General features: G+C 45.9%; 2 protein-coding genes and 1 long non-coding RNA gene across 25 annotated transcripts in view; 2 read left to right on the top strand and 1 right to left on the bottom strand.

Moving 5' to 3' along the window:
• The first annotated feature begins 3,253 nt into the window (after nucleotides 1-3,253).
• EGR2 (early growth response 2) lies at nucleotides 3,254-9,846 on the top strand. 3 transcript variants are annotated; one of them, XM_019813157.3, is made up of 3 exons: nucleotides 3,254-3,374; nucleotides 5,937-6,045; nucleotides 7,368-9,846. In XM_019813157.3, exons 1-3 carry the CDS (start codon nucleotides 3,276-3,278, stop codon nucleotides 8,618-8,620), a joined length of 1,461 nt encoding a protein of 486 aa, XP_019668716.1. In that variant the 5' UTR covers nucleotides 3,254-3,275; the 3' UTR covers nucleotides 8,621-9,846. The 3 variants fall into 3 exon arrangements, with proteins under 3 accessions (XP_019668716.1, XP_019668718.1, XP_019668717.1); XM_019813159.3 differs by lacking the exon at nucleotides 3,254-3,374 and adding an exon at nucleotides 4,218-4,300; XM_019813158.3 differs by lacking the exon at nucleotides 3,254-3,374 and adding an exon at nucleotides 5,313-5,836.
• Nucleotides 9,847-14,028: 4,182 nt separating this feature from the next.
• ADO (2-aminoethanethiol dioxygenase) lies at nucleotides 14,029-16,647 on the bottom strand. The gene has a single exon (XM_003993968.6). It carries the CDS (start codon nucleotides 16,282-16,284, stop codon nucleotides 15,472-15,474), a length of 813 nt encoding a protein of 270 aa, XP_003994017.3. The 5' UTR covers nucleotides 16,285-16,647; the 3' UTR covers nucleotides 14,029-15,471.
• A 2,665-nt stretch (nucleotides 16,648-19,312) lies between these two features.
• The window catches only part of LOC102899458, a 100,520-nt gene continuing 93,949 nt past the window's right edge, over nucleotides 19,313-25,883 (top strand). For 6 of the 21 annotated variants that reach the window (XR_006586961.1, XR_002736803.2, XR_006586962.1 and 3 more), the window contains exon 1: nucleotides 22,696-22,971. This is a non-coding gene — a long non-coding RNA (uncharacterized LOC102899458). The other 15 variants (XR_006586951.1, XR_006586949.1, XR_006586955.1 and 12 more) reach the window with 7 other exon arrangements.

Raw genomic sequence — 25,883 nt, 5'->3', positions numbered from 1 at the left:
AACTTCATTTTTCATACATTTAAATGTGTAAGCTGAAAGAGGTAAAATTTAAAGGCATTCAAAAGGGTGATTTGGAGTGAAGATTTTGCTTCGAGCCTTTGTGACCAGACTGACAGACCATCACTTATTAACCTGGACCCTAGGTTGATATGTGCCTTGTTTTCAACAATTGTGATAAATGATGCATTCATTTACTTTTTATTTTTTGCCAGCAATGGTATCGTGATCAGTAGGTTTGACATGATGTGTTTCTACTAGAAGGGCTGCACTTCTCCAGTCTATTCATTTTAAGTGGAACAAAATTCACTTTGTCTGTCATTTCCTTATTGAGAAATAGACAACTAAGGAATGTTATTTCATTAAGACTGTCACTAAAACGTAATACTGATGTCAATAAGCACTTCTGTATATGTTCTCTCTTCTTGCTGAAATCTTGTTGGCATGTTCTCATTCCTTTGCAGAAGTTGAGTGGTAAAAAAAATCTCAAATGTTAAAATTATAATGCCATTGTCATTAGTCAGAAAAGATAATGGCAGAGAAAAAGGAGAGACCCTGAGAGGTTAAAGAGAGGCTTCCAAGGAGTCTGCTTGTATTGGTTGCCCTCAGTTCCACTGTACTAGGTATGGAAGGCAGCCTGGAGGTTTCCACCCACGCTGGACTTTCTTTATTCTGGAAATATGCTTTGCTCCTCCCACCTTGGGGCCTTTCCACACCTGCTCTTTCTCCTGGGAATGCTCTATCCATTGACCTTTCCTCAGTCATTGCTCATCCTTCAGACCTTGGTTCAGAGAAGCCTTCCTCAACCTTCCAGATTCGATTGGGTTCTATGTCCTTTTCCTTCATTGGGGTCAAATATTGCCATTGTTTGCAATTGTATATTTGTGTGATTGACTGCAAGCAGGCCTGGTTTTAGGCACCACTGTATGCGCAAGATTTGGCATAGCACTTGATACATAGTAGATGTTCAAGAAGTTGACTCACCCTTTAGTATGAACTGAGCATCCCCTGCTTAAGCCAGTGCAGCCGCTGCTGGCCGCTGCTACAAAATAAAATCATAGGGGTCTTATTTCCTCCTCTCCAGGTTATTTGTGCCAACAGAACACAATTTCAGTTGCACACTGGACTGGTGTGAAGCAATGCTTCTGTCAGGCTTCACAACAGCTCTGATTGACATAATCTGGGCTTGGTTTATAAACTCTGAGATTACCAGATGCCCAGTGAGATGCTGAATGTAGAGAACCATTTATCAGTTTGCTCAGCACACAGGGGCACCTTTAAGAAAGGCGTGGCTGGATGGCAGAGTTGCCATTAGCCTGATTTTCATTGAGATGCACATGCCCTATGCCATTCGAGTTCGGATCCATAATGTCCTGTGTGTCCACAGTTCCGGGCAATTCTGACACTCTGTTTCCCACTCCAGAGCAGTATCAGAATGGAAGTGAATTAAAACGACATCACAATAGGAATAACCTCTACTGATGTTACACATGTTTCTTAATAAACCAAGATTCAAATCTTAACACATTATTTGTGATATGCCTTATGGCTGATTTTGATTCTCAGTCCACATCATGGGGAAAAAGCTGGAAGCCACGTACAGAAGAGTCTCAGGGCTGGCCAGAAGCCTCAAGCTGTCACCCTTGCTCCCATCTAATCCCCCCCTCGCAGGGGCAAGTCTACTAAATGTTCCTCTCTTTCCTTTCTCTTTTACTTTTTGGGTTTGGAATTTAGGACAAAGCAAATCAGAAACTGGTATTAATAACCCTGACTCATCTTGGAGTGCCCCGTTTACTTGGGCATTTTGACAACTCTGTTTTCAAGAAAGGCATTGGTTTGTTCAGGGTTTTTTGTTTTTGTTTGTGTTTGGAAACTTAAGGATCAGTGCATTTGCAAGGGTTGGCTCTTTCAGTTTTTTGATCAGAATAAGTTCAAGTGCCTAAAAGTAGAGACCATGGTACATCTCTGTATTCAACTGCCACATTCCCCCTTCCTTCCTCACTCTCCTCCCCAGCACAGTACAGAACTCTGTAAACACCTTCGGAGTTTTTATTGTCTCTACCTCCTTGTTTTCTCACTGACTCCCTCCAGGAAGGATACTGTGGGGTTGACTTCTCCTATTACAGGGCCTATTAGTATGCTGACTTTGTGCCAACCCAGTTACTCCATCCATAACACAGTCTGGAGAGCCCAAGAACTCAAATTCTGCCTTCACCCCGGGGAGGGGTGTGTGTCCCTGACAGTCGTGCAGCCCTTGCCCGTTGAAAGCCCTGACCTCAGCTTTCCTCTCCTCAGAAATGCCAAAGAAAAGAGATGAAGTTGGCGAAGGTGACCTGTTTCTGCTCTAGTGGGCGGAACCAGGCTTTCAATCCTCAAAGAGTTGTTCCCCTTCCGGAACGGGCTTTTCCTGAGAGAATGATGTAGCGACCAAGAGCACTGTACTTGGAGTCAGAAGATCCGGTTTCAAGTTTGGATTCCACCATTCATCACTTTAGGCAAGTCACGTTAGCTTTCTTATTACCTACCGCAGAGTGGCTGGCTTGAAGTGAATGTACCTAGACTTCGTTCCCTTATTACTCTTTTAAAAAAGAAGAAAAAGAAGAAGGTGGTTACAGGAAGTATCTACTGACCGGTTTCCAGCAGCGGTTCAGGGACGGCCTCCCAGGACTGGCCCCAGGCACCCTCCCGGGAGCCCGCCCAGCCTCGCTGCGATTATTGGTTGCCCTGCCCCAGTCAACCCCAGGCCCACCGCGGCCCTGACACCCAGCTCGGAAGTGGGGTGTGAGTTGTTAGAAAGCTCCGAATAATTCCAGAGGGTCAGTCACTCCCACTTACTGTAAAGTGCTTGCCAGACGGGCCAGGCAAGCCCACCTCTCCTCGGTGGGGCCCCCTTCCCCAAAGTCAGCCTCCTCCTTCGGGAACGTAGCAGCCGAGGACCGCAAAGCTCCCCTACGCGCGGGCCGTCCCCAGCCTGAGTCCTGCCCTCCGCGCACAGCTCTGCCTGCACTCGGGCGTCCAGGAGCTCCCCCTCCGGGCGGCGCGAGGTGACCGCCGGCAGGGTTGGCAGCAGCGCCCGCTGCGGGGCGGCCCCGAAGACTAGCCCGCCCGCCCGCCCATGTGCGTGGAGAGGAGCGAAGCTCTAGCAGTCGCCGGGCCCGCGCCTGCTGCGTGTGGGTGCCTCACCTCGGAGGCCGGCGGGGGCCGTAACCCGAGTCCCGCTGCCAGGAACTACATTTGCATAATTTGGCTCCCCCCCCCTTTCGGATTCAAGGCTGGAGATGCGAGTCGGGCTCCCCTCCGAGGCGTCGTCTTGCCGGTGGTCAGCGCGGGGGCCGCGGGACCTGCCCGAGCGCAGGCGGAGCGGGCTGGCGCACGTGGTAAGAGCGCAGCTTTCTTTCTTTTTCTTTTTTACGAAATGGGACTTTGCACGTTTATGCCGAGGGTGGGGTATCTACAAGGGCGCCAACCTCGCCGCGATTTTCTTTCTTTCTCTTTTTATTTTTATCTCCAATTGGAAAAGAGCGCACAGTGAGAGTGACAAACTTTCCCAAAATTTTACTGGGCGTTTGAAGTCCGGAAGGTGGCCGGCCGCCGGAGAAGATTTCACGGCGGGCAGGGGGAAACGTGACCCTTGGGTGGAGAAGCAGAGCCCGCTCCCAGTCGCCCCCGGACCCTGACGGCCGCGCGCGGGGCCGGGTGAGAGCGGGCCGGCTGCGGCGGCGGCCGCGGCAGGTGAGCGGCGGCGGGAGAGCCGCCTGCAGCGCCGCGCTTCCTCCACGGCGTGGCGTCGTGGCTCTCGCCCGCGCGGGCCCCCACGAGGCTGCGGCCGTCCCGGGCCGGGGGCGGGAAAGGGCCGGGCCGGGCCAGGCCCTAGAGGCTGCCCCCGCTCTCCATCCCAGGTCGTGGTGGCTTTGGGCGGTACAGAGAGCCAGGCAGGAGGCGGTGCGCCGGCTCGGGCACCTGGGACCAGCCTCCCGCGGAGCCCGGGCCAAGCCCGGAGCGCTCCGGCTATGGACCGGGAGGCAGGAGCGGTGCGTGCAGCGAGCCAGAACCCACCGCTGTCTGGACCTCTGAAAAGTTTTAAAAAATTGCTTTGAGAACTAACCAGAAAGGTTTCCATCGGGGTCAGTGTTTTTTGTTTGTTTTTTTGTTTTTTTTTTTGTTTTTACTCGAAAAGGGAAACGCGTGTGGGGTCATGGCGGCCTGAAATTGGCATTAGCGACGCTGTTTGCTGTCCCTCAGGACCTCGCTGAGCTCACCGAGGTGGCTCTTGGCGAGGCAAAGCAAGAAGATTCTTCCAAATGTGCGTGTTGTGGAGTAGGGCTCGGGTGAGGGCAGGGCGCACTTCCCGAGAGTGTAGGCTTTCGGGGGTCAGGGGCAGCGGTGGCGGCCATACGGCCGGAGAAGGTGAGGTGGGGTGTCTTGGCAGAGCATCCTGTCCGGCAAAGCCCAGCGCCGGCTCGGCGGGGCGGGCGCCCCGGCGCGCTGTCAACAGGGAGGTGTGTAGCGTAAGGTGTGCGAGTGGGTGTGTGAAGAAGGCAGCGGGGGCGGGAGTGTGTGTAGCGGAAGTGGAGCGTGTGTGAGTGTAGCAGTGTGTGTGTGTGTGTGTGTGTGTGTGCGTGCGTGGCGGGGCAGGGTGAGTGTCCAAGCCTCCATCTGGACGCCCCCACACAGCCGACCGCCCAGACGCGCCGGGAAGGGCGCCCGCTCCGCGCAGCAGCTGAAGGGGGGTGGGGAGCGCGCGGGCAGAGGAAGGGGGGTGTCTCCGGCTGAGGATTTCTCTCGAAGCTCGCCGCAGTTATTCTGTTCTTCCTAGGGTCTACCCCCACCAGCCCCCAAGGTGCCCGAAATACTTAAACAAACAAACAACCCCAAACCTGTTCCGTTTTCGCTCCTGTATAAATAGAACAGACTTTCCAAAAAAGCAATACCGCATTCACTCTTATCACCAGCCACTTCTTTCCACCAAGTAATTCAGAAAAAAGCAGTCAGCTTCCGTGAATGCATGCAGCTTTTTTTTTTTTTCTTCGCTGCCTCCTTTTGCTTGCGGTTTTGAGTTGCCAAGAAAGTGAGTAGGGGTTTGACTGTAGTGTCTCGGCTCCGCTCGGTTTCTTTCCGAAGTTTAATTTTCCGGAATGGCTCCCAAACAAGGGCTGGGGAGGCGGAGCCGCCGGCACCGGATCTTCGCCTTTTTTGGAAAGCCTCGGAGAACCGGAATTCCTCCCCGCTCCGGGAGGCAGCGCCGTAGCTAGGACCCGCACGCTCTTCCCCCGTGGCCTGAGCCGGACTCGCGGGGCGCCGGCTCCCCGCTAGGCTCGGCGCCCTGGACCGGACTGCGGCTCGGCCTGCGCGTCCTAGACCCCCGCGATTCCCCGCGGTCTGAGAGCCGGGAGTCGCGAGCCCGGCGGAGTCCGCGCTGCCGAGACCGTATGCAAATCGGCCATGTGACGGCAAGAAGCCGCCTGGCCCAGCCCTGTTCCTCAGTCCATATATGGGCAGCGACGTCACGGGCATTGAGAACCTGCCCATAAATACTTACAGCAACACTTTCCGTCTAACCGAGAGAGCAGCAATTGATTAATAGCTCGGCGAGGGGACACACTGACTGTTATAATAACACTACACCAGCAACTCCTGCCTTCCCAGCCGGAACACAGGAGAAGAGTCAGTGGCAAATAGTCATTTTTCTTCTTAGAAAAACAGCAACTTGTTTTGCTAGTTTTATTTCTGTTGGATTTTTTTTTTTTTTTGTGGTTGCTTTTAAGTGTGGAGGGCAAAAGGAGGTACCAACTTAGACTCAGTCCAATCCCTCTCCAAAACGGCTTCTCTGACACTCCAGGTAGAGAGGGAGTTGGGTCTCCAGGTTGTGCGAGGAGCAAATGATGACCGCCAAGGCCGTAGACAAAATCCCAGTAACTCTCAGTGGTTTTGTGCACCAGCTGTCTGACAACATCTACCCGGTGGAGGACCTCGCCGCCACGTCGGTGACCATCTTCCCCAATGCCGAACTGGGAGGCCCCTTTGATCAGATGAACGGAGTGGCCGGAGGTAAGCCCCATGTCCCCTTCGCGGGCCGGGACCCAAGCGGCTCGAAAGTGGTGGGTGGGGTACGGTGCGTGTGCAGGACTTGGAGGAGAGGGTTGGGTGCGAGGTGGATGGTGTTGACTGAACGGGATGCAGGAGGAGCCCGCGGGAGCAAGGACCAGATCGCTGGAGCTGGGCGCGCGGGCAGATGCACCAGGTCGTCAGCGAGCGGGCGGGCGTGCGCCGCGGCGCGCCCAGCCCCCTGCGGGCGCAGGGATAAGAGTAGAAGAGGTGCCCCGCCAGGCTTGTGCTGGCCCTTGGGCCGGCGGAACCTCGGCCTTTCCTCTCCCGGGGCAGGGACAAAGTGACGGGAAAGTTCGGGGCTCCGGAGGAGAGCTGGAGAGCCGAGCGGCGGCGAAGCGCCAGAGGAAAGCGTCCGCCGCTCCCTCCCGGGCAGAGCCGACCCGGGGAAAATCTCCGAGCGCGTTCCGGGTGCGGCCAGAAGGAGCGCCCCCACCTGCGCGCCGCCCGCCAAGTTGAGGGGGTTGGCGAGGCGGGAAGGAGGAGGAGGAGGTGGAGGGCGAGCAACGGCGGGAAGCAGCCCCCCGGTGGCGAAGGAGGCCCGCGGGGGCACCGGAGCCGCTGGTTTCCTTGGCGATGTAGGGGAAAGTGGTCTCCCGCGGCCCCCGCTCCTTCCTCGAAGCTCCACCACCGGCCTCCGGCTAGGGCGTGCGGGTGTTGGGCATGGCCGGGAAGGTTGGAAGGGAAAGGAAACCTATAGATTCCTTCCACTGCAGAGCCCCATACCCTCCAGCAGCCGTCAGCTGTAGCGCAGCGGGAGAGGGAGGGACGGAAGCGCTGGGGATGGGGAGCATCCAGGAAATCTCTGATCTCTTTCTCAGGCTCCCCTCTCGGGAGGCACTGACTGGGATCAGTCTTCTGGTTACGGTCTGCCCTGGAGCCCCAGCCGTGGGACCCCCAGGCAAAGGAGAGGCAGAGAAGTTCCAGGCAGATGGGGAATTTTTAATATTGTTGTTGCTATTATTGGGTGTTTTTATTGGGGAGGAGAGCCACAGATGGTTGTGTGTGGGGGTTGGGAGTAGTTCATCCTGCTTTTCTGGAGGTAGTTTGAGTCCTAGACTGTCATTGGCTGCCACAGTGGGATCCTGGGCTACCCTCTTCTTACTGTCCCCTAGGCTTCAATTTTTCCACCTGTTGGGCTCTGCCCCAGCTCTACTATGCTAGAATCCTGGGCTTTGGGAATGGACCTGTGTGAGAGTGGGTGAGAAGGGATTCTTGGCTGCATTCTCATTGCTCCACCTCCATTCTTTCTTTTCCCTCCCCAGATGGCATGATCAACATTGACATGACTGGAGAGAAGAGGTCCTTGGATCTCCCATATCCCAGCAGCTTTGCTCCTGTCTCTGCACCTAGAAACCAGACCTTCACGTACATGGGCAAGTTCTCCATTGACCCCCAGTACCCTGGTGCCAGCTGCTACCCAGAAGGCATCATCAATATTGTGAGTGCAGGCATCCTGCAAGGGGTTACCTCCCCAGCTTCGACCACAGCCTCGTCCAGCGTCACCTCTGCCTCCCCCAACCCACTGGCCACAGGACCCCTGGGTGTGTGCACCATGTCTCAGACCCAGCCTGACCTGGACCATCTCTACTCTCCACCGCCACCACCTCCTCCTTATTCTGGCTGCGCAGGAGACCTCTACCAGGACCCCTCGGCATTCCTGTCAGCAGCCACCACCTCCACATCCTCCTCCCTGGCCTACCCACCGCCTCCTTCCTACCCCTCCCCTAAGCCAGCCACGGACCCGGGTCTCTTTCCCATGATCCCGGACTATCCTGGATTCTTCCCATCACAGTGCCAGAGAGACCTACATGGTACAGCTGGCCCAGACCGCAAACCCTTTCCCTGCCCCCTGGACTCCTTGCGAGTCCCTCCTCCACTCACTCCGCTCTCCACCATTCGCAACTTTACCCTGGCGGGTCCCAGTGCTGGGGCCGCGGGGCCAGGGGCCAGTGGAGGCAGTGAGGGACCCCGGCTGCCTGGCAGCAGCTCGGCAGCAGCCGCTGCCGCCGCCTATAACCCGCACCACCTGCCGCTGCGGCCCATTCTGAGGCCTCGCAAGTACCCCAACAGGCCTAGCAAGACCCCAGTGCATGAGAGGCCCTACCCGTGCCCAGCAGAAGGCTGTGACCGGCGCTTCTCCCGCTCTGATGAGCTGACCAGACACATCCGCATCCACACGGGACACAAACCCTTCCAGTGTCGGATTTGCATGCGCAACTTCAGCCGCAGTGACCATCTCACTACCCACATCCGCACCCACACTGGCGAGAAGCCCTTTGCCTGTGACTACTGCGGCCGCAAGTTCGCCCGGAGTGACGAGAGGAAGCGCCACACCAAGATCCACCTGAGACAGAAGGAGCGCAAAAGCAGTGCGCCTTCCTCATCCGTGCCAGCTGCCTCCGCAGCCTCTTGCACTGGAGGCACGCAGGCTGGGGGGGCCCTGTGCAGCAGCAACAGTGGCACTATCGGCGGCGGGTCCCTCGCCCCTTGCTCCTCTCGGACCCGGACACCTTGAATGAGACTCAGGCTGACACACCAGCTCCTTGAGGCCCCGGAGGCCCTTCGTCCACTGGTCCACTTCAACTGCACAACAAACACTACCACCCTTTCCTGCCCCCCTCTCCCTTCCTGGGCGAAGGGCCTTGGTGGAGCCCAGCACTGCCCCCTTTTCACTTAGAAACAGGTCCTTCCTAAAACTTAGCCCACTTTAGTGTCTCTTAGGTGGGTTGACTATCACCCTAAGATAATGGGGAGGTGCAGAAGGGTGTTGGGTGGGGTCCCTGGCCTAGAGGGCTGAGGCCTGACCCTGCTTTAAAGGGTTGTTTGACTAGGTTTTGCTTCCCTTCTCTCATATCTTGTCCCATTACAGGTTTTGACTCTGGATGTCAGAGTTGATTTGAGACTTTTTCTACAATAGTAGGTTGGGAGATGCTGATCCCTTCAGGTGGGGGCAGCAAAAAGAAGCAAAGCTGATGTGCACTTTATGGCTTGGGACTGATTTGGGGATGCTGTACAGTGAATGAAGCATGGCCTTTATGCTGCATTCTGTGGCCCTAGAACAGTGAATCAAAGCTTATCTAGTCGTTCCAACCCTTTAAGCAATATGTATTATAAACTCAGAGAACGGAAGTGCAATGTGATGGGAGGGACATAGCAATATCTGCTCCTTTTTGAGTTGTTTGAGAAGTGTAAAGACTATTTTTTCAGTGTATATCCACTCAGATTTTGTGTATTTTTGATGTGCACTGTTCTCCAAGTTCTGAACCTTCGGGAAAAAAAGCATTTATGATCTCCTGAAATGAGTCAGAGATTAACTTATTTAAAGGGGATGTACATATATTCTCTGAAACTAGGATGCATGCAGTTGTGTTGGAAGTGTCCTTGGTGCCTTGTGTGATGTAGACAATGTTAAAGGGTCTGCATGTAAATGGGTTGCCTTACTATGGAAAAAAAAATCACTCCCTGGGTTTAGTATGGCTGTATATTTCTGCCTATTAATATTTGGATTTTTTTTTTAGAAAGTATATTTTTGTATGCTCTGTTTTGTGACTTAAAAGTGTTACCTTTGTAGTTGAATTGCAGATAAGAATGTAAATAATATTACTGGAGCTGACTTGTTTGGTTATTAGCTCTTAATAGTTGTGGAAATAGAAATGATTTATTCTAACGCAAAACCACTAACCGAAATTCAGATAATGGATGGTTTATGACTATAGTGTAAATAAATACTTTTCAACAATATTTTTGCTGCAGAAATCGTTCATGAAAGATTTACTTGGTGGGAGTTCAAAAGTTATCCAGTGCTTTGACCAAGCTAGGATCTCCCAGGTTTTCTTTGCTGGCCTTTCAACACCAGCCCTCTCACCCCCCAAGCAATCTCCATTCATAATCAAATGCTAGCGTTCCGGGGATTTCCCCCATGCATTAGTGTAAAAGTGGGGAGGCGTTGTTTTGACTCATTGTTCCGTCCTCTCTAACAGCCTATAGCTTCTCTCGACTCCTGAGTGGGCTCCGGAAAATAAATACTTACAAACAAGTGCCCACTCGGAGACTACACATTTGTGGCTGCTTTCAGAACTCTGACCAAGGCCAGGAACTCAGACGAGATGTGGCTTTGTGGAAAGTGTGGTGGCGTGGTCAAGCTGGAAATGACTTTTAGGTTCCAGGATTAGTCTCATGACCACAGAAAACTTTTTGAAAAATGCTATCGCCTCTTCAAATCAAAAATGCACTCAGACACTGCTGAAAACAGCATTCATGGTTTGCCAAAGGAATTACCCCAGGACTCATTTCTCTCTAGTCTTCTCTCCCTGGTTGCCCCTATTTGGAAGGATCACTAACCTGCCATGTTTGGTGGGCCTAGAGACTATCAAAATACCCAGCTCATTAGATAAAATAGTTGCACACCAGCTTAATAAAATCTCAAAGAAAGACATTCTGAATCAAATAGGCAAATACGGTTCTCCATTTTACTTGATAATAGTTTGCAAAAGAATACTCTATAGGGTTCATTTTACTGTGAGCCTTTTGTAGCAATTTTAAAATATAAATTTCACCAAGAAAGAGTTATCTACCTGTCATACAAAGCAAATGGGTTGGGCCTCTGTGAAGAATTGGGCCTCAATATCATTGAAGTTCACCCATTGCTTCTGGATCCTCACATAAGTATAACATGTTGGAGCAGAAACCGTTCAGCTGTATCATCTGAAAACTGTCATCTGTCCTTTGCCACTGTCAGCCTCCTTCATATGTGGTCGGTAATTGGCCTGTATTTTAGAACAGCAGACAGCAAGTAACTACTCCTCAAAACTTTTTGCTCTTCAGAGGGCTGGAATTTTTAGATCTAACTTGTGGAGGTAATTAATCCTTTTATTTCCTCTTTTTCTGTATTTCAAAGATGCAGAATACCTCTTTCAGTAACTACTAAATAGAAATTTTCTAAACCCCAGTGCCAGATTGTTCTAGTGACTGATGTTATTCCATTAGATTCATATTTCGTAGTTTGTCAGCTTATTATCATCCTTACTTGGCTAATTTTGTTAAAACATGTATACAACAATGCCACATTTTGGTAATTGTGTTTTAATGAATACTCTCCTCCTAGCAAAATTTCATAATATTAAAATACAGTAATTTGTCCTGCCAACTTAAATTTCGGAACACCTTCAATCAAGATAATATAAACAATTGTTCACAAAGCGGGACTAAAATAGCTTTTTAAGAAGTCCTTTTTAAAAGAGTAAGTTAATGTTAATTAAATGTATTTTGATGATAGTCAAATTGGTTACATAATCACTTTCACCTTGAGGTGGGCTTGGTGAAGAGACAACATACCATCAGGAACATATCTTGGTGTTTTTTCAGAGACAGCTTGGTGGCTTTTACTTCTTGATTTTAACATGTTAGGTCAATCTTTCACCAGATTTCACTCTCAGCTTGCAACATTCAGGGTACTTTCATCCAGGTGTTTCATTTTTTACTTTGCTCAAGAAATAAAGTATATAAAGCTAAGTCTGATCCTTCTTATATTCAGTATGCCTTATTGAACAGTATTTCTGATAGTAAACCTGTTTAAAAATAAACTTCTGGAGAATAAGTAGGTCTATTAAACTAAACAAGGTTTTCAATTATTCATAAATGAGTGTATTTAAGTATCAATTGCTAATGAAATTAAGCCAAATTGTTTGGTATATATTGAAAATGGCTGTAGTGATATTTTAACTGTCCCTGATATATGTATGTGTGTGTGTGTGTGTGTGTGTGTGTGTGTGTATAGAATAGTCAGCATCATCAAGTACCTAAAATGCTGCTAGTCCAAACTATAATTAAACAAACTTTACAGAAAAAGACAAATATTTAAGTCCAAACATTCTTTCCTTCATGGATAAAAGTATTTTTCTTTTCTTGCACTAGTTTATTTTCTTTAGGTTAAACATAAAGGGGAACTATTTTCTGTTGTAGCAAAATAACATGATTCCACATTAATTTCAGATGTGTTTTCAATCAGATTGTTTCAAAAAGCTCACAAAGAAATGGACTATGTAAGTTTCTACTACTTGGACTTTGGAATCTGCAGAAAGCCACCAGTTTTCAGTACAACATAATCTTATAGAATGAATGTTTAATAGTAATTGGACATCATAGTATTTTTCATTTTGCAATAATCAAATAAGATTTACCTCTTTAACAATTTCAAACATGCTTTTATTTTCCATAAGTACACGGATTTTAATTTCTGGATCTGAAGATTCAGTATGTAGGGGCCTTAACAAAGGATTGCCTTGACAGTAGATGCTTCATTACACTGAAATAATCAGTGGTTGGTTTCTGTTTGTAACCTGGCTCTCAGAATTCAGATGAAGAGGGTTACAGGAGTGGCACTACCCTCAGGTTAGAGTTGAATAGTAACAGGCTGAACCCTGAATTAAAGACATATTGCTTCTACGTTGAGCAGTAGAGCTAGCGCACAAGATACAAAGTCATTTGGAATCAGTAACAGTCTACCTGAGATGCCAAGGCAGAGGCATCTACAAGGGGACAATGAAAAAGGAGGAATAAAAGGTGTGGACTCTGGAAGAATTTAACAGCTATTAGCCTTGAAAGTTCAGAGAACCCACTCCTATTGACAACTAGTACTTTAAAAATGGGCCCATGATTTTCATTCACAAACAGCAGTTAGTGTAACCTCAATCCACGTGAATCAGGCTTAGTAAAAAAAATCAATTCTCAGACTAGTAGGTAGGTACACAATACACACCATTAATAAAACTGGCTTTTGATATATCAGGGAATTAAAACGCTTTGGAAATATTGAGACAGACTTCTCACTCGGGAGAGGCAATTATTGCGTTTGTTATTCAACAGGAAAGTGATCAGTATCATTGTGCTCATCAGTCTGTGTAGGGGAAGACGACTTTTCTCCTCAGTCGTTACTAAAATAGTCTGTATCGCAGTAATATACGGAAACGCAATAGCAGCACATGAAGTCAGTCATGACGAACAGTTTAAGCGCAGAGGTGCCAGGTTTTGCTGCACGACATTTTGTCTTTGTAGTAAGAATATTCTTCTTAGTGGCTAAAACAAGTTGTTTTCACCATTAATTTACTCAATATATTAGTGAACCACAAGTTTCACTGTCCTTACTGAACTAAATTAGAGAGATACCATATTGCTATTTTGGCCTGCAACAATTTCAGTTCTTTTGAAAAGCACCTTAGTTTTTTTTTCAGTCAGCTTGTTTGCACTTGAGAACTTTAAAACTTTTCACAATAAAGTTTGGAATAACAATTCCTTCTTGCTTACTGTTCTATTGCTAGAATGTTTTTGTAGTTTTAATGCATTCTAGGGTGTATTATAGCATATACGTCACTGTCAATAATTTTATAAATTCATCAACTTTTTGCTCTAATTCAGAACGGGTAGGCATGTGATTGATAACCACATTCATTACTGTGCTATTAAAAAACCCATTTTGTGAACATTTTTCTAAGAAAATCATCATTTGCATATCTAGGATTTAGTTTTAAATTGAATGGCATTATGAACTGCTTCAAACTGCCCCAAGGCATATTAAACTATAGCATCATGTGAAGCCACCATAAAACGTTAGCAACCTTGGAGGAAAGGCTTGGCATTATGCCTGTTTCAGGTTTTACAAGGGTGGCATTTCACATGGAATAAGCGTCTTTTTTGTTTAAAAAAAAAACAAGAATTTGCTTTCTTAATCTATTTAAAAAATTGGGAACAAATATTCCTTCACTCTGGGCCACAGTAACCCAGTATGCATAAAGAGGCAAAGGCACATACTGTCTCTCCAGTGTCAACACTTTCCACCAATAGCAAGTCTCCCTTTATTACATACAGACCTTAGAACTCGATTGCCATTTGGGCAAGTCAATCAAGAGGGCTTAGACAACAGCTGGGCAGATTTTAATGTGTTTATTTCTACAGTTTGTTTTTATTAAAAGTGTTGTGAAAAAGGAATCCTATAAATAGTAAAAAGAGGGAAACAATAGTGCTCCATAGCCTGAAGCAAATGGTGTAAATACATTTGTAAACAAGGTAAAGTTGCTGAGCTTACCGAAAGGACAAAAATAAAACTAGTTACAGATAGCACAACTGTTTAAGAGGTTGGTTAGTGTTTTGTCCCTCGTTCTGGTGCCCTAAAATGGCCAGCAGTATAGGTAATTCTCTATTCTGTAGCCTTGATCATGTGTGCCTTCTCTCTTCCTATAGAAACCACACCAGATGAGGCAAGCTCTGGCTCACTACTGTTGGGAGAACACTGCCATCAAAACAACACAGCTGGAACCAGCAGCCTTCTGGAACATTAGAGCTCCTGAGAATTTGAAACAGTCATCAACATTTTTCTCTATTTTTGCAGGAAAATACTGGAAGTAAACAGGGGCATGGAATTCAACAACTGGCTAGAAGTGTTTTACATTCAGTTGTTTGGAAGCATGGCGATTCAGCTCCTTTGAATCTTCTGGTTAGAAAACCCAGAATTAACCTATCACCTCTTAAAGCTCACGAAGACCCTCCCCTCAAAATGAAAAAAGTCATTTGAAGGTAATATAGTTTTTGCATTAAAGGTGAATCTGCAACAAGAAATCTGCTTAACTCCCAGATCTGGAGACTCAAGGGGACAATAAGCTCTAAGTGATCATCTGTCACTGAGATATGCAGGCGCTGGATTTCTTGGTAGATGCTGCCAGAGTAAACCAGATGTGGCTACCGGGCAAGAGGAGGAAAGAAAACAAATCTTGTCCTCTACATGCAGTTATGCTTTGGGGGTGATACTCCAACTCTGGAAAAATGATCTAATTTTCACTTTACATAGTAGCTCATCTTGTTAAACCTAGTTTTTACCAGTGACTTGAACTAAAAACAATTCAAACCACTGGGTCATGCAATCAATAAATTAGAATTATAACAGTAAGGAGTAAAAGGGACATAGGTGGAAAACAAATCCTATTTACCCGGGGTAGGGGGTGTGGGGGCTTTTAATGTATTTTGTATAGTATAAAGAACAGAGAAAAGACTATTTTCATTATGGCTTTAGGATGGAAGCGCTTCAGATAGTCCCCTGCCCCCCTTTCCCCCAAATCAAAACCCCAATGGCAGTGACAGAGCCAGAAAACAACCTAGTCTACTAGCCTTCCCCGCCCCTTAACCCGACCCCGCGGCTGCACTCCAGTCGCCAGTGCTTCCCACGGCTCCGGAGAAAGCAGCTACAGCCCATTCCAGTAGATCCAAAGCCCAGGCCTGCGGGTAGGGAGAGAGAGCCCTTATGGTGGGTCGCGGGTAGCCAGGCCCAGATGTGAACAGGGCACGTCTTCGCCCCACGGCAACCGGGCACTGGCGGCTTCAAGGGAAGACCTTGGGACCTGGATAGGGCTCCCCCTCGCACCAGAAGTCATCGGCTTGAGGGGTCTCCAGGAGCCACACCTCTCTGGGCAGGTCGCAAGCCGAGCCGGAAAGCTCCTTGTCCCTGACAGGCTCCAGCACCCGGTAATAGTGGCAGTCCCGGCCATCGTCCGGGTCATAGGGCGGGGCCAGAATGTCCAGGAAGGCGGCGGGCCCGTCCACAGCGTCGATCTGGTGCAGGTTGTCCTGGTGTGGGGTGAGGACGCAGGGGCCGCTGGCCTCGGTGTACTCGGCCCTCGAGCGCAGCACGCCCAGCCGCACGGCGTCCCGCTCCCGGGCTTTCAGCGGCGGCTCGAACTGCTGCTCTGGCGGCGGGGCCCGTGGCCGCTGCCCGCCGCCCGCCTCCAGCTTGTCCATGCAGCTGATGCGCACGGTGCCGTAGAGCACCTTGAGCATGCCGTGCATGCCCGGGTGGTCATGAAGCGGAATGGACGTGCCGCTCTTGAGCAGGAACACGCCGAGGCTGAAGCCGTCGGTTTCGTAAATGTGCATATAGGTGACCGGTGGTAGGTTGGGCGGCAACGGCTGCACCGTGGCCTTGCGCGGGGCGATGTTCAGGTCCTCCGCGCGGACTTGGGTCAGCAGGTTCTTCAGCTTGCTCAGGTTCTCCGGGAAGCCCTGAGGCATAGGGGCCTCGGAGCCCGGCGCCGCGCCGTGGTCGGAAGCGCTGCGGCAGCCCCCGCTGCCCCGGAAGGTGAGACACGCCTGGCGGGCGATCCGTTGGATCAGGGAGGCCATGTTGTCTCGGGGCATGCTCGGCTGATCCTCTGCGTGTCGAGGCTGGCCCCCACCGCCCCCTGCTTTCCTCCGCCCCTTGCGGTCTCCGGTGGCCGCCACGGCTGCCAGCAGCCCGGGGCGAAGCGAGAGGCCCCGCAACTACCGGTCTTACGGGCGCGCGGCACCGCTGCCGCCAACCTCAGCAGCCCAGCGCCCGCAACAGCCCAGCGCCCGCAACGGCCCGGCGCACCCGCCCAGCGCCTCCGGCGAGCGCGCACGCGCACGACCCACGCGCCGCACTCACGCCAGAGGAGCAGGTACCGGCCGCGCGGACGGTGTAAGGCTTTGCGTTACGCCCGACGTTCCATTCAAGCAGCCCACACCTACGACGGTGGCCGGGCGCGCTGGCCGCCTTACAGAGCATGCTGGGAGTTGTAGTCCGATATTACGGATGCGCTCTGACAGAGTTTCCTTTGCCAGCTGGAAAAGGAAAGATTGGATTTGTTTCTTATAAAGAGCCTATCTTTAACTGTTTCAAGGTATTTGCTTGCTTGAGAAGGTGAATTGGGACGCAAGAGAAGTAGCCAGTTAACTACAACTCCCGGCATCCTCAGCAGGCCGGAGTGGCGCACTTCCGGCAGCTGGCCTGAGGCGTGGTGGAGGCTCTTGGCCATCGCTAGGAACGGGGCAAGAGGGTCGTTAACCTTTCTGGCGCCGGTCGGCCTGTTCAGCCAGCCAGGGTCGCTCTTCTCTGGCGCCTACCTTTGGGAAGGAGGCTGTTGAGTTAACTTCATGTCTTCCTGGCCACCTAGGCAGCACAGTCTACCCACGGGGATTACGGGACAGCACTTTCGTAATTTTCCAAGTTTCTTGGGAGATGAGAGGGTCGAGGCCGTCCCTAGCGATCAGGATTCCTCTGCACAGCCGTCCCCAGCTGTTGTTTGCATCAGGGTGTGATGACGCTGCTCTTCCGGTTAAAGAGCCGGATAGTTTTGCTGGGATTCGAGAGGCCATTTGCTGTGGCCAAGGATTGTGTATACTAAAGGTTATTAAACCATGGTTTGCCTGAGAAGCACCTGGTTGTAAGGGGGAGGTAGGGAGGAGCTTAAAAAAAATACAAATTACTGGTTGTCGTGTAGAAACTGATTCACTAGATGATTCTGGGGCATCTTATGAGAAACAATGGTGTGCGAGAACGAGGCACGCTCTCGATCATCACCTTACCCTGAGTTTAAAATCCTTTTGGGCTTCCAAAGCTAAACATGAGTTTTTTGCTCATTTTGTAATTATAGTGGTTCCATAAATACTCTCCAGCTAAAAAAGGCATGCTTTTTTAGTGGGCTGTGTAACCTATCTAATGAACACTTGATATATGCGAGGCAATATTATACTATTTAATCCTCATAGCAACTCTTAAAAGATGGACTCTGTTATTAATCCCAGTTTGCAGATGAGCGAATAAGTTGCTCAAGGATAGTAATCAGCAGGGCCTAATCAGTAGTGAAGAAAAAAGTACAGTTTTACAAAAAAAAAAACAAAAAACAAAAAACAAAAAAAAAAACAAACGTTTGAGTTGGTATTACAAGCACTAAATGTGGAGTTAGGAAATTGTTTTTTCCAACCTGTTGTGCTAATAACAAGTTGTATGTTTTAGGTGGATCGTACCCTTTCGGTCCTCAATTTATTTACTTGTAAAATGTTGGGGTTAGGAGAACAGTCCTTTTGAACACTAGTTACTCATCAGAAGCCCCTGGGAGCTTTATAAAAATAAAGATTTGGAGGTCATACCCCAGAGATTGTGATACAGAAGAACTCGTGTGAAGCCTAGATTTTTTTTTTTTTTAAAGATGCTATGCAAGTGATTCTTAATTTTCAGCCCAGTTTGAGAATCACTGCTAGATCTGTAAATTCTGAAGCAGTTCTTAATATTTGGTGATTTTGATTAAGACAGTGATTATTTGCTTTGGAAAGGACTCCTAATATTTGCTTTTCAGATTGCCATGCCATTGTTAAGGTATTTAAATTGTACTGTCAAAGTTCATCATGTAATGAAATCCCATGCAGTCTTTTTCTAAATTTATTTTTGAGAGACAGAGACAGAGCGCGAGTGGGGGAGGGGCAGAGAGCGAGGGAGACAGAATCAGAAGCAGGCTCCAGGCTCTGAGCTGTCAGCACAGAGCCGGATGCGGGGCTCAAACCCACAGACTGTGAGATCATGACCTGAGCTGAAGTTGGATGCTTAACTGACTAAGCCACCCAGTCTTTTTCTAAAGTGAGGAATATTTAATTTAAGAGAAAGAATCCCTGTCTTTATTTACAAATCTGGATTTTTATTTACTGGTTTTGCTTTTATTAAGATATAATTAGTGGGAGATATAGATAGACTCGATAGAACTCAGACTTTAGTAACATATAGATGTATTTGATTTTCAAATCTATCACTTCTTGATTGTTACCTATACTTATTTAACTGAAACTCATCTGTAAAATGGGATAATAAGAGACATGTGTAGAAATGTCATAATAGCATATGGAACATAGTAGCTATCCTATAATAGTAGCTATTATTATGTTTTTTAAATGGTTAAAAGCGATTTAAAAAGTAGTTAACACCAATGAATTTAAATAATACTCAGCAAATATTGAGATGGAATTTGACTTGAGAATCAATTTCAAGGTAGAGATAAAAACTTTTTATTGGTTAAACCATTTACCTGGTGATGCCATCCTTCAGGTCCTTGCTATTATTGTTTGGCGAAAGAGTTGAAAATTTTCAAAGACTGGTTGTATCAGAATAACTTGGGGACATTTGTTGAAAGTGCAGATTCCTAGATCCTGTCTATACCTACTGAATCTGAATCTTTTGCACATTAAAAGTTTTAATAACTACTGAGTGTCCACAGGGTATATAGTACTTTTTTTAGGCCACAGACAGGCTACCTCCATAATTCCTTTTGATGCTGTCCTTAAGAGCTGCACTAATGGATGAGGTCAATCCTAAGAGCTTTTGCCTTTAAGAAGCACTTCACTTGACCTGCACCACTGCTAGTAGCATTGGGTGAGTAGGTTTCTATTACCATTAATGTCCTTTTTTATGCTCCTTGTTCTGTTTTCCTTTGTGTTGGAGCAAGCAAAATGAAGATCAAAAGAAAGTCAAAAAAGGGAACAAAGGAGAAGTGACAGTGAACAAGTGATAGAAATACAAGACAGACACAAGATTTTGGAAAAGTTTGGGATGGACAGAATCTATCATTTGATAGATTCTGGATACCAGGCATTGTGCTAGGTTTTGGGGTTTCAGCAAGGAATATCTGCTTTCGCAAGGAATTTACCTGTGTGTGTGTGTTTGTGTGTGTGTGTGTGTGTGTGTGTGTGTGTGTGTGTGTGTATTTTGGGGTGGAGGTCGTTACCCAGTATAAATCAGTGAGCAGCATAATTTCAGACAGAGATAAAACTTATGAAGACAAAACAGGATGATAGGATGGTGTGATATTTGTGTGTGTGTATGATGTGTTACTTTAAACTGGGTTGTCAGGGGTGATCAGAAGGTAACATTTGAGCTGCTCCTGAATATTAAGGAGTCAGCTATGGAACAATGTGGGGTCAGAACATTCCAAGACCAGGAAACAGCCTTAAGGTTGTTAACCAGGGTATAGGATATTATGACTTTGACTCATTGGGAAGGAGCTTGGTATAACTGGGGACAAGAATGAAGGGCTATGAGATTCCTGCAGGGAGATGAAGTTGGGGAGGTAGGCAAGGGCCATATTTTATAGGCCTTCTAGGACATGGTTAGGGGGTTATGGGAATTGAGGCCCATGATGGGGAGGTGGATTTTGTCACAAGTAAGTACAGTGAGCTTTTGGAGAGCTTTGGTCAGGAGAATGACTTATCTGTTTTACATTTCTGAGAGACTGGTGGGGGAAGTGTGTAACAGCAAAGAAACCTTGATTGGAGGCCGTAATCCAGAGGAAAGACAAGAACTAGTGTAAAGATTGGGAATCTGTTGTGTAGGTGGATCTGACAGGGCTTGCTGATGAACTGTTGCTTTGATGACCTATTTCTTAAAGTGTATTCTCTCCACATTTTTTTTCATGAGTTCACAGCGATGTAGTGATGGGTGAGACTGACAAAACTTAAATCTCACCTCTTGTCCACATTTAACTATTAAATTTAGGAATGGGCAAGGCACACAGAAGCATGAGTAAGGCTGAATTTCTTTTTAAATAGTCAATTAACCAGGAAGCAAGAAGAACTGGAAAAAACCCCAAATACACCCCCCACACACACACCCCTCTTAACTCCACAGTTCTCTGATCTCTTCATTCTTTGGGAATAGGCTTGTATTTTATCTTTTCCCCTGGCCTTCCTCTTCATGAGGACTTATTTTCCTTAATTCATGAGATAGATTACATCCTGATTTTTTTTTTTTTCCCTCAAATCCTTCCTCAGGATTCATTTTGTCCATCTATTTTGGTCATACTAGGGCCCGGTCAAAAGAGTACCAAAGTGTTGACATTCTCAAATGCTCAGAGTTCCTAGCCTGCAGTTGTTTGTTTGTTTAAAGGCAGGCAGGAAGTTTCTTTAGCTCTTGCCACCTTATTCCTAGATCTGTCTTCTATGTTAGTATAGAACATGGTAACTAAATTGGTAAAAAATTTTTCCTACTTTTAGACTAACTTACTCACGCTTAATTATATTTGAATATTTGGGGTTTATATTGTGGTTTTCCTTTCAGTTCTTAGAAAATGTTAGCACATATCTCTCATCTATTATCATGAATGTCAGGTTGTAAAAAAAAAAAAAAAAAAGAATACTTCTGAAGGCAGAAGAGCTGATTCTAGGCAGGGCTTTCCTACTAACTAGCTGTGTGTTATTGAGCAAGTCATTTGTCCTCACTAGATCCTAGTTTCTTAGTGGTTCTGGGATATGATCTCTAAGATTCCTTCCAGCATCTCATTGGCTCATCATCGATGATGGAGACAATTATAAGGACAATTCAGACAAAACCATGTATTTTGTTTTACTTATCTGAAATTATTGCACCATAACTCTCTTGGCTCTTTCCATCTCCACTAACATCTTAAAAGTAACTGCTCCACTCTACTCTGATTTAACTTTGTGTGGTTATCTGAAATCAAATCATTTGTATGTATGGGCTGTTCAGTTAAATATGCTAAGCTCGGGAATTTTTAGTGTTCAGGTTAGACTTTTGGTGTGCACATGGCACCAAAAAATTGCAGGGGTTGTGTTGTGTGATATAAGGTATAGGACATTGTTTTCTAACTGTGTGATTTCTGTAGACCACTGCATGTAGCACTGAGATGGAGAAGGACTTAAAACTGGTTCATCTTTTTTCTTCCTTGCCAATGTCTTATTTCAGGCAAGGGGAGGCAAGGGAGAAAGAAGTAAAAAATTAGGAGCGTGCAGAGAGAAGGTAGAGGGGGGAAAAAGGTGTGGCTTTTGCAATAAAAGAGAATGAATGAGGAGAAGCTTTTGCTGTGCTCAGTCTGCCAATACTGCCAAAGGCCAGGTATTACTATTTTTGGAGGTGATTTAAGAGAACACTCCCCTACCAATTTCATATTAGAGAGGTTTTCCTCTTCTTCTTGAAGGAGTGCAATTATGAGAACCAAAATAGTTCTGAACTGTAAATTAAATCCAAACACCTTTTACCTCTCTTAATTAACTTTTCCCCCCAATTTCATGCTTTTTGTTTTTCTTTCCCTTTTTCCCCCTCTAAGAAGACATCAGCTGTCTCCACCTCCTCCGCTTCCCCATCTGTCCTTTTCCTCTTGGCTGAAAGAAAGATTTTTACTTTATATTTATTTTAATTAATGGATTTGAATCACAAGTGGTGAAACAGTTGATGTTCATCTTCAAGAGGCAGTAAAAAGGAAAATCATCTTCTCTAACTTGGCAGAAAAGAACTGTATGTTCATTGCTGCTGCCTGCCTGAGAAGTGACTGTGGAAGGAGAAGGGGAAGAAGGTTCCAGAGTTCTGTGTTGGTGCAGGGAACAGATATCATGTCCCAGGATCAAGAGAAATGAAGATGGGAAAAACTCTTTAGAATGAAATGGTACTTTCTTGGGAAATGTCTTTCTCAAAGGATGCATAGTAAATATTGCTTGATGGTTTATGGTCCCACCAATTGGGGATCAAATTCCCTAGGAACAAAACACATCCTAGGGCATTTGACTGATTTGAAATAAATAGGTATAGTATAATTATACTTTTCCTTGGAGGAGTGAAATGCTATACAGCCTTCTTTTATTTTTTTTTTATTTTTATTTTTTTTTAATTTTTTTTTTCAACTTTTTTTTTTATTTTATTTTTGGGACAGAGAGAGACAGAGCATGAGCGGGAGAGGGGCAGAGAGAGAGGGAGACACAGAATCGGAAACAGGCTCCAGGCTCTGAGCCATCAGCCCAGAGCCTGACGCGGGGCTCGAACTCACGGACCGCGAGATCATGACCTGGCTGAAGTCAGATGCTCAACCGACTGCTCCACCCAGGCGCCCCAACCTTCTTTTAAAAAGCCACTCAACAAATAAACAAACACCAAAAACCTTGTCCAACTAGATGCTCTATTACAGTATTTTAGAGAAAGCATGAAAAGTGACAGTATAATTTGAAAGTGGAACAGCGGAATCAAGGAAGAAAGCATACCTGAGAGGATACCAGTTCTTTTCCTGGTTGTAGCAACCCATTGTGTGACTTTGGGTAAGTCATTTCACTTCTTGGCACCTCGTTTCTCTTATTTATAAAGCGAAGAATTTAGTTCCCATGGTTTACCGCTTTCCTTCTAGCTTAAAAAAAAACTATGAATTTTAAAAATTATAATTATATGACAATAAGTAATATAATTTCATACTGTGAAATACTGCAGAGCACCACAAAAGACACTTTGAAAATGTATTTTTAAAAGCAACTTGTGAAAAGAACACTTAGTAACATGCATACAATGATATTTGACTTCTCCTTTGTACCTGTGTTGTCTCTACCTAAAGCAGATTATATAGACATTTCTTGAATATGAATCATTGAATAAAATGAACAAGACTCTTGCTTAAATAATATTTACCATTGTTATTAAGTTTCCACGGTATTTTTTAAGGGAAAACTTAAAAAAAAATTCTAAACATAAATTATCATGCACCAAGAGCACCATGTATTGCTATTGGGAAAAGCAAAACACTCCTTGAGTTAACTGCACATTTCCACAGGACCTGCTGAGGTAATTGACAACCAACATCATAGCGGGCGAAATTCCTCTAAGGCAGCAGAACTTTAGTTTAATTAGATAATTAGCCCTGGTCAGCCTATAATGAATGCACAAGCAATTAGCAATGAATTTGAGCTGCTAAAACCTATTTTTCCTCTTTTGTGTTTCTTCCCTTTCATTAACAACTCTAACTACTGAACAATTTATATCTTCACACTAACAATCAACTTTATTATCATCAAACTCTTTGTAAGCGATAAAGCAATGAGACCTGACTGTTGGTTGCACAACATTAAGTGATTATGTTAAGTAATGCCGTTTATTTCCCTAGCCATCCCACTGCTATATTATGTCAAACAAATAGGGTTTTTGAAAGCAGTGCACACTTCTTGATTTTGATGATTGCTTTATTTGTCAAATCCAAGCAACTAGTAAGAGATGTACTGCAATTTGGAGTTCTTTCTTAGTGGCTTTGAGCAGACTTGAATGAAAGGAAACAGTTCCATAAATCTACCTAAAACAAGACCCTCAAAAAAGACCCACCTGCTTTTTTTTAGTAGCTTGGAGATTCTTCTGTTTGGAAACCCTTGCAAGTGCTTGAGATGCATTTCAGTAAGTGAAAGTCCTTACTTGGCCATCTTTTCCTATTTGGGAACAGTTTTCAATCTCATGAATGACAGAAGGAACCATCATGGTTTTTCCTCACATGGGGGGAATGGCAGAAAAAGGAAGAAGTGAGGGGAGTGATAAAGTTAGGAGAGAGTGTTTTCCAACGTGGAAAAGCAGAAGTTACCAAAGTGCGCAGGTGCTAAGAATTAATGATACTAAAGTATAAATGTTAAGAAGACATTTGGGGTGCTCTGGTTTGGTGCATATGAACTGAAACATCCATTACATTTCAGCCAGAAATGGGTTTTGAAAATTGGACATTAAACATTTCTATGGGCAGAGTATACATTTACAAAGAGATATCCTTTGCCACATCAGAAACCATTTTGATTCTATTCGAGTTTATGGAATCCTTAATATACAGAATGTTCTTATAAACATTGCTGTTCTACTTATTAATAATTTAACAAGATTTAGGGGATTAAATTCAGTGTTAAAAAATTAGTGAGCTAACCATTTGAATAAATATATTGCTTTTAAGCAGAACTAAAAATGTATAAACAGCAATTTTCTTGTGATTGGAATAGGAGCATTGGCTTATAATTTCTTATCTTGAGACTTCCCATCTGGTCGGTCTTGGAAATAATTTTTTTCTTTCTTTCCCCAGCAATAACTAGCAATTAGAGTTTCAGAAATGCCAATTTTAATCAAAACTCTTATTTCCAAAATAGAAAAACTTACATGAACTATATAAAGCCTCTTCATTTTATTCAATTGACTGTTTTGAAAAAGTAATTTAAATAATTCGGAGCCAGAATTAAGATGTTACAGAAATGTTAAGAAAATAGTCTTTCCAAATTATGGTCATTTTTACTCTTACCATGGTATAGTAATTTCACCCGCATTAATGTTTACACCCTCCAGATAGCAACTGTATAGCAGTTAGTTCATATGAAGCAGGTTTTCTCAACTTTAGCACTATTGACGTTTTAGATTGGCTAATTCATTGTTGTGGGGGTTGTCCTGTGCAACATCCTGGCCTCTACCCTCTAGATGACAGTAGCACCAACTGTCCCCCATTTCCCTCCACCCTGGGATAACAGTAAATATCTCCAGATGTTGACTAGTCCCCAGGCTAGGGAGCAAAGTCACTCCAGGTTGATAATCAATGATGTAGAATAAGACCATGGCAATTTCTTCCTGTACAAGTATTAAAACATGAAAAAAAAAAAATAAAGTGTGTTGAATTTGAACATCTAGATAGTGTTTAGTAAGTGAAGTGTTAGTAGAGATAAAACAAATGAGCCTTGCTGATCTTCCAGTTTGGAGTGGTTTTGGGGGCACTGAAAGAATACTCTTGCTCTCAAATTCTACTTGAATTTTCCAAATGGCCTGCTATAATATTGGAAGTTGCTCCTTCTATTAAAATGTAAATATTCCTAAAAGGATAATTTTTTACATTAAAACTGAAACTTTAGTTTTCAGCTAAAAACTAGCATGTTTTAACGTATATCTACCTACCTTTTTCTTTATGAAAAAGGTCCTTCGGGAAGAGAACCCCGAAGAAAATTTCCTCAGGAATTGAGAGCTGGTAGGTGTATGGGAAGCAAGCACCACGTCTGGGAAAAGGAAGGATGAAAGGGAGGTGGGAAGTACTAAAAAGATCCTTTAGACCACATTTTTACTGGGTCACCCTGAGTTGCTCTTGCCTTGTTTCAGTTTGTTTTTTCTACTACTTCCTGTATCTTTAAATCCCTGCCCCCGCCCTCTTTTTTACATTAATCTAAAAATTTTTTTAAGT

This window comes from Felis catus, chromosome D2, assembly GCF_018350175.1.
Source record: "Felis catus isolate Fca126 chromosome D2, F.catus_Fca126_mat1.0, whole genome shotgun sequence".
Lineage (NCBI taxonomy): Eukaryota > Metazoa > Chordata > Mammalia > Carnivora > Felidae > Felis > Felis catus.
Note: the sequence above shows the minus strand (reverse complement) of the source record. Positions and strands in the feature narration are given on the sequence as shown.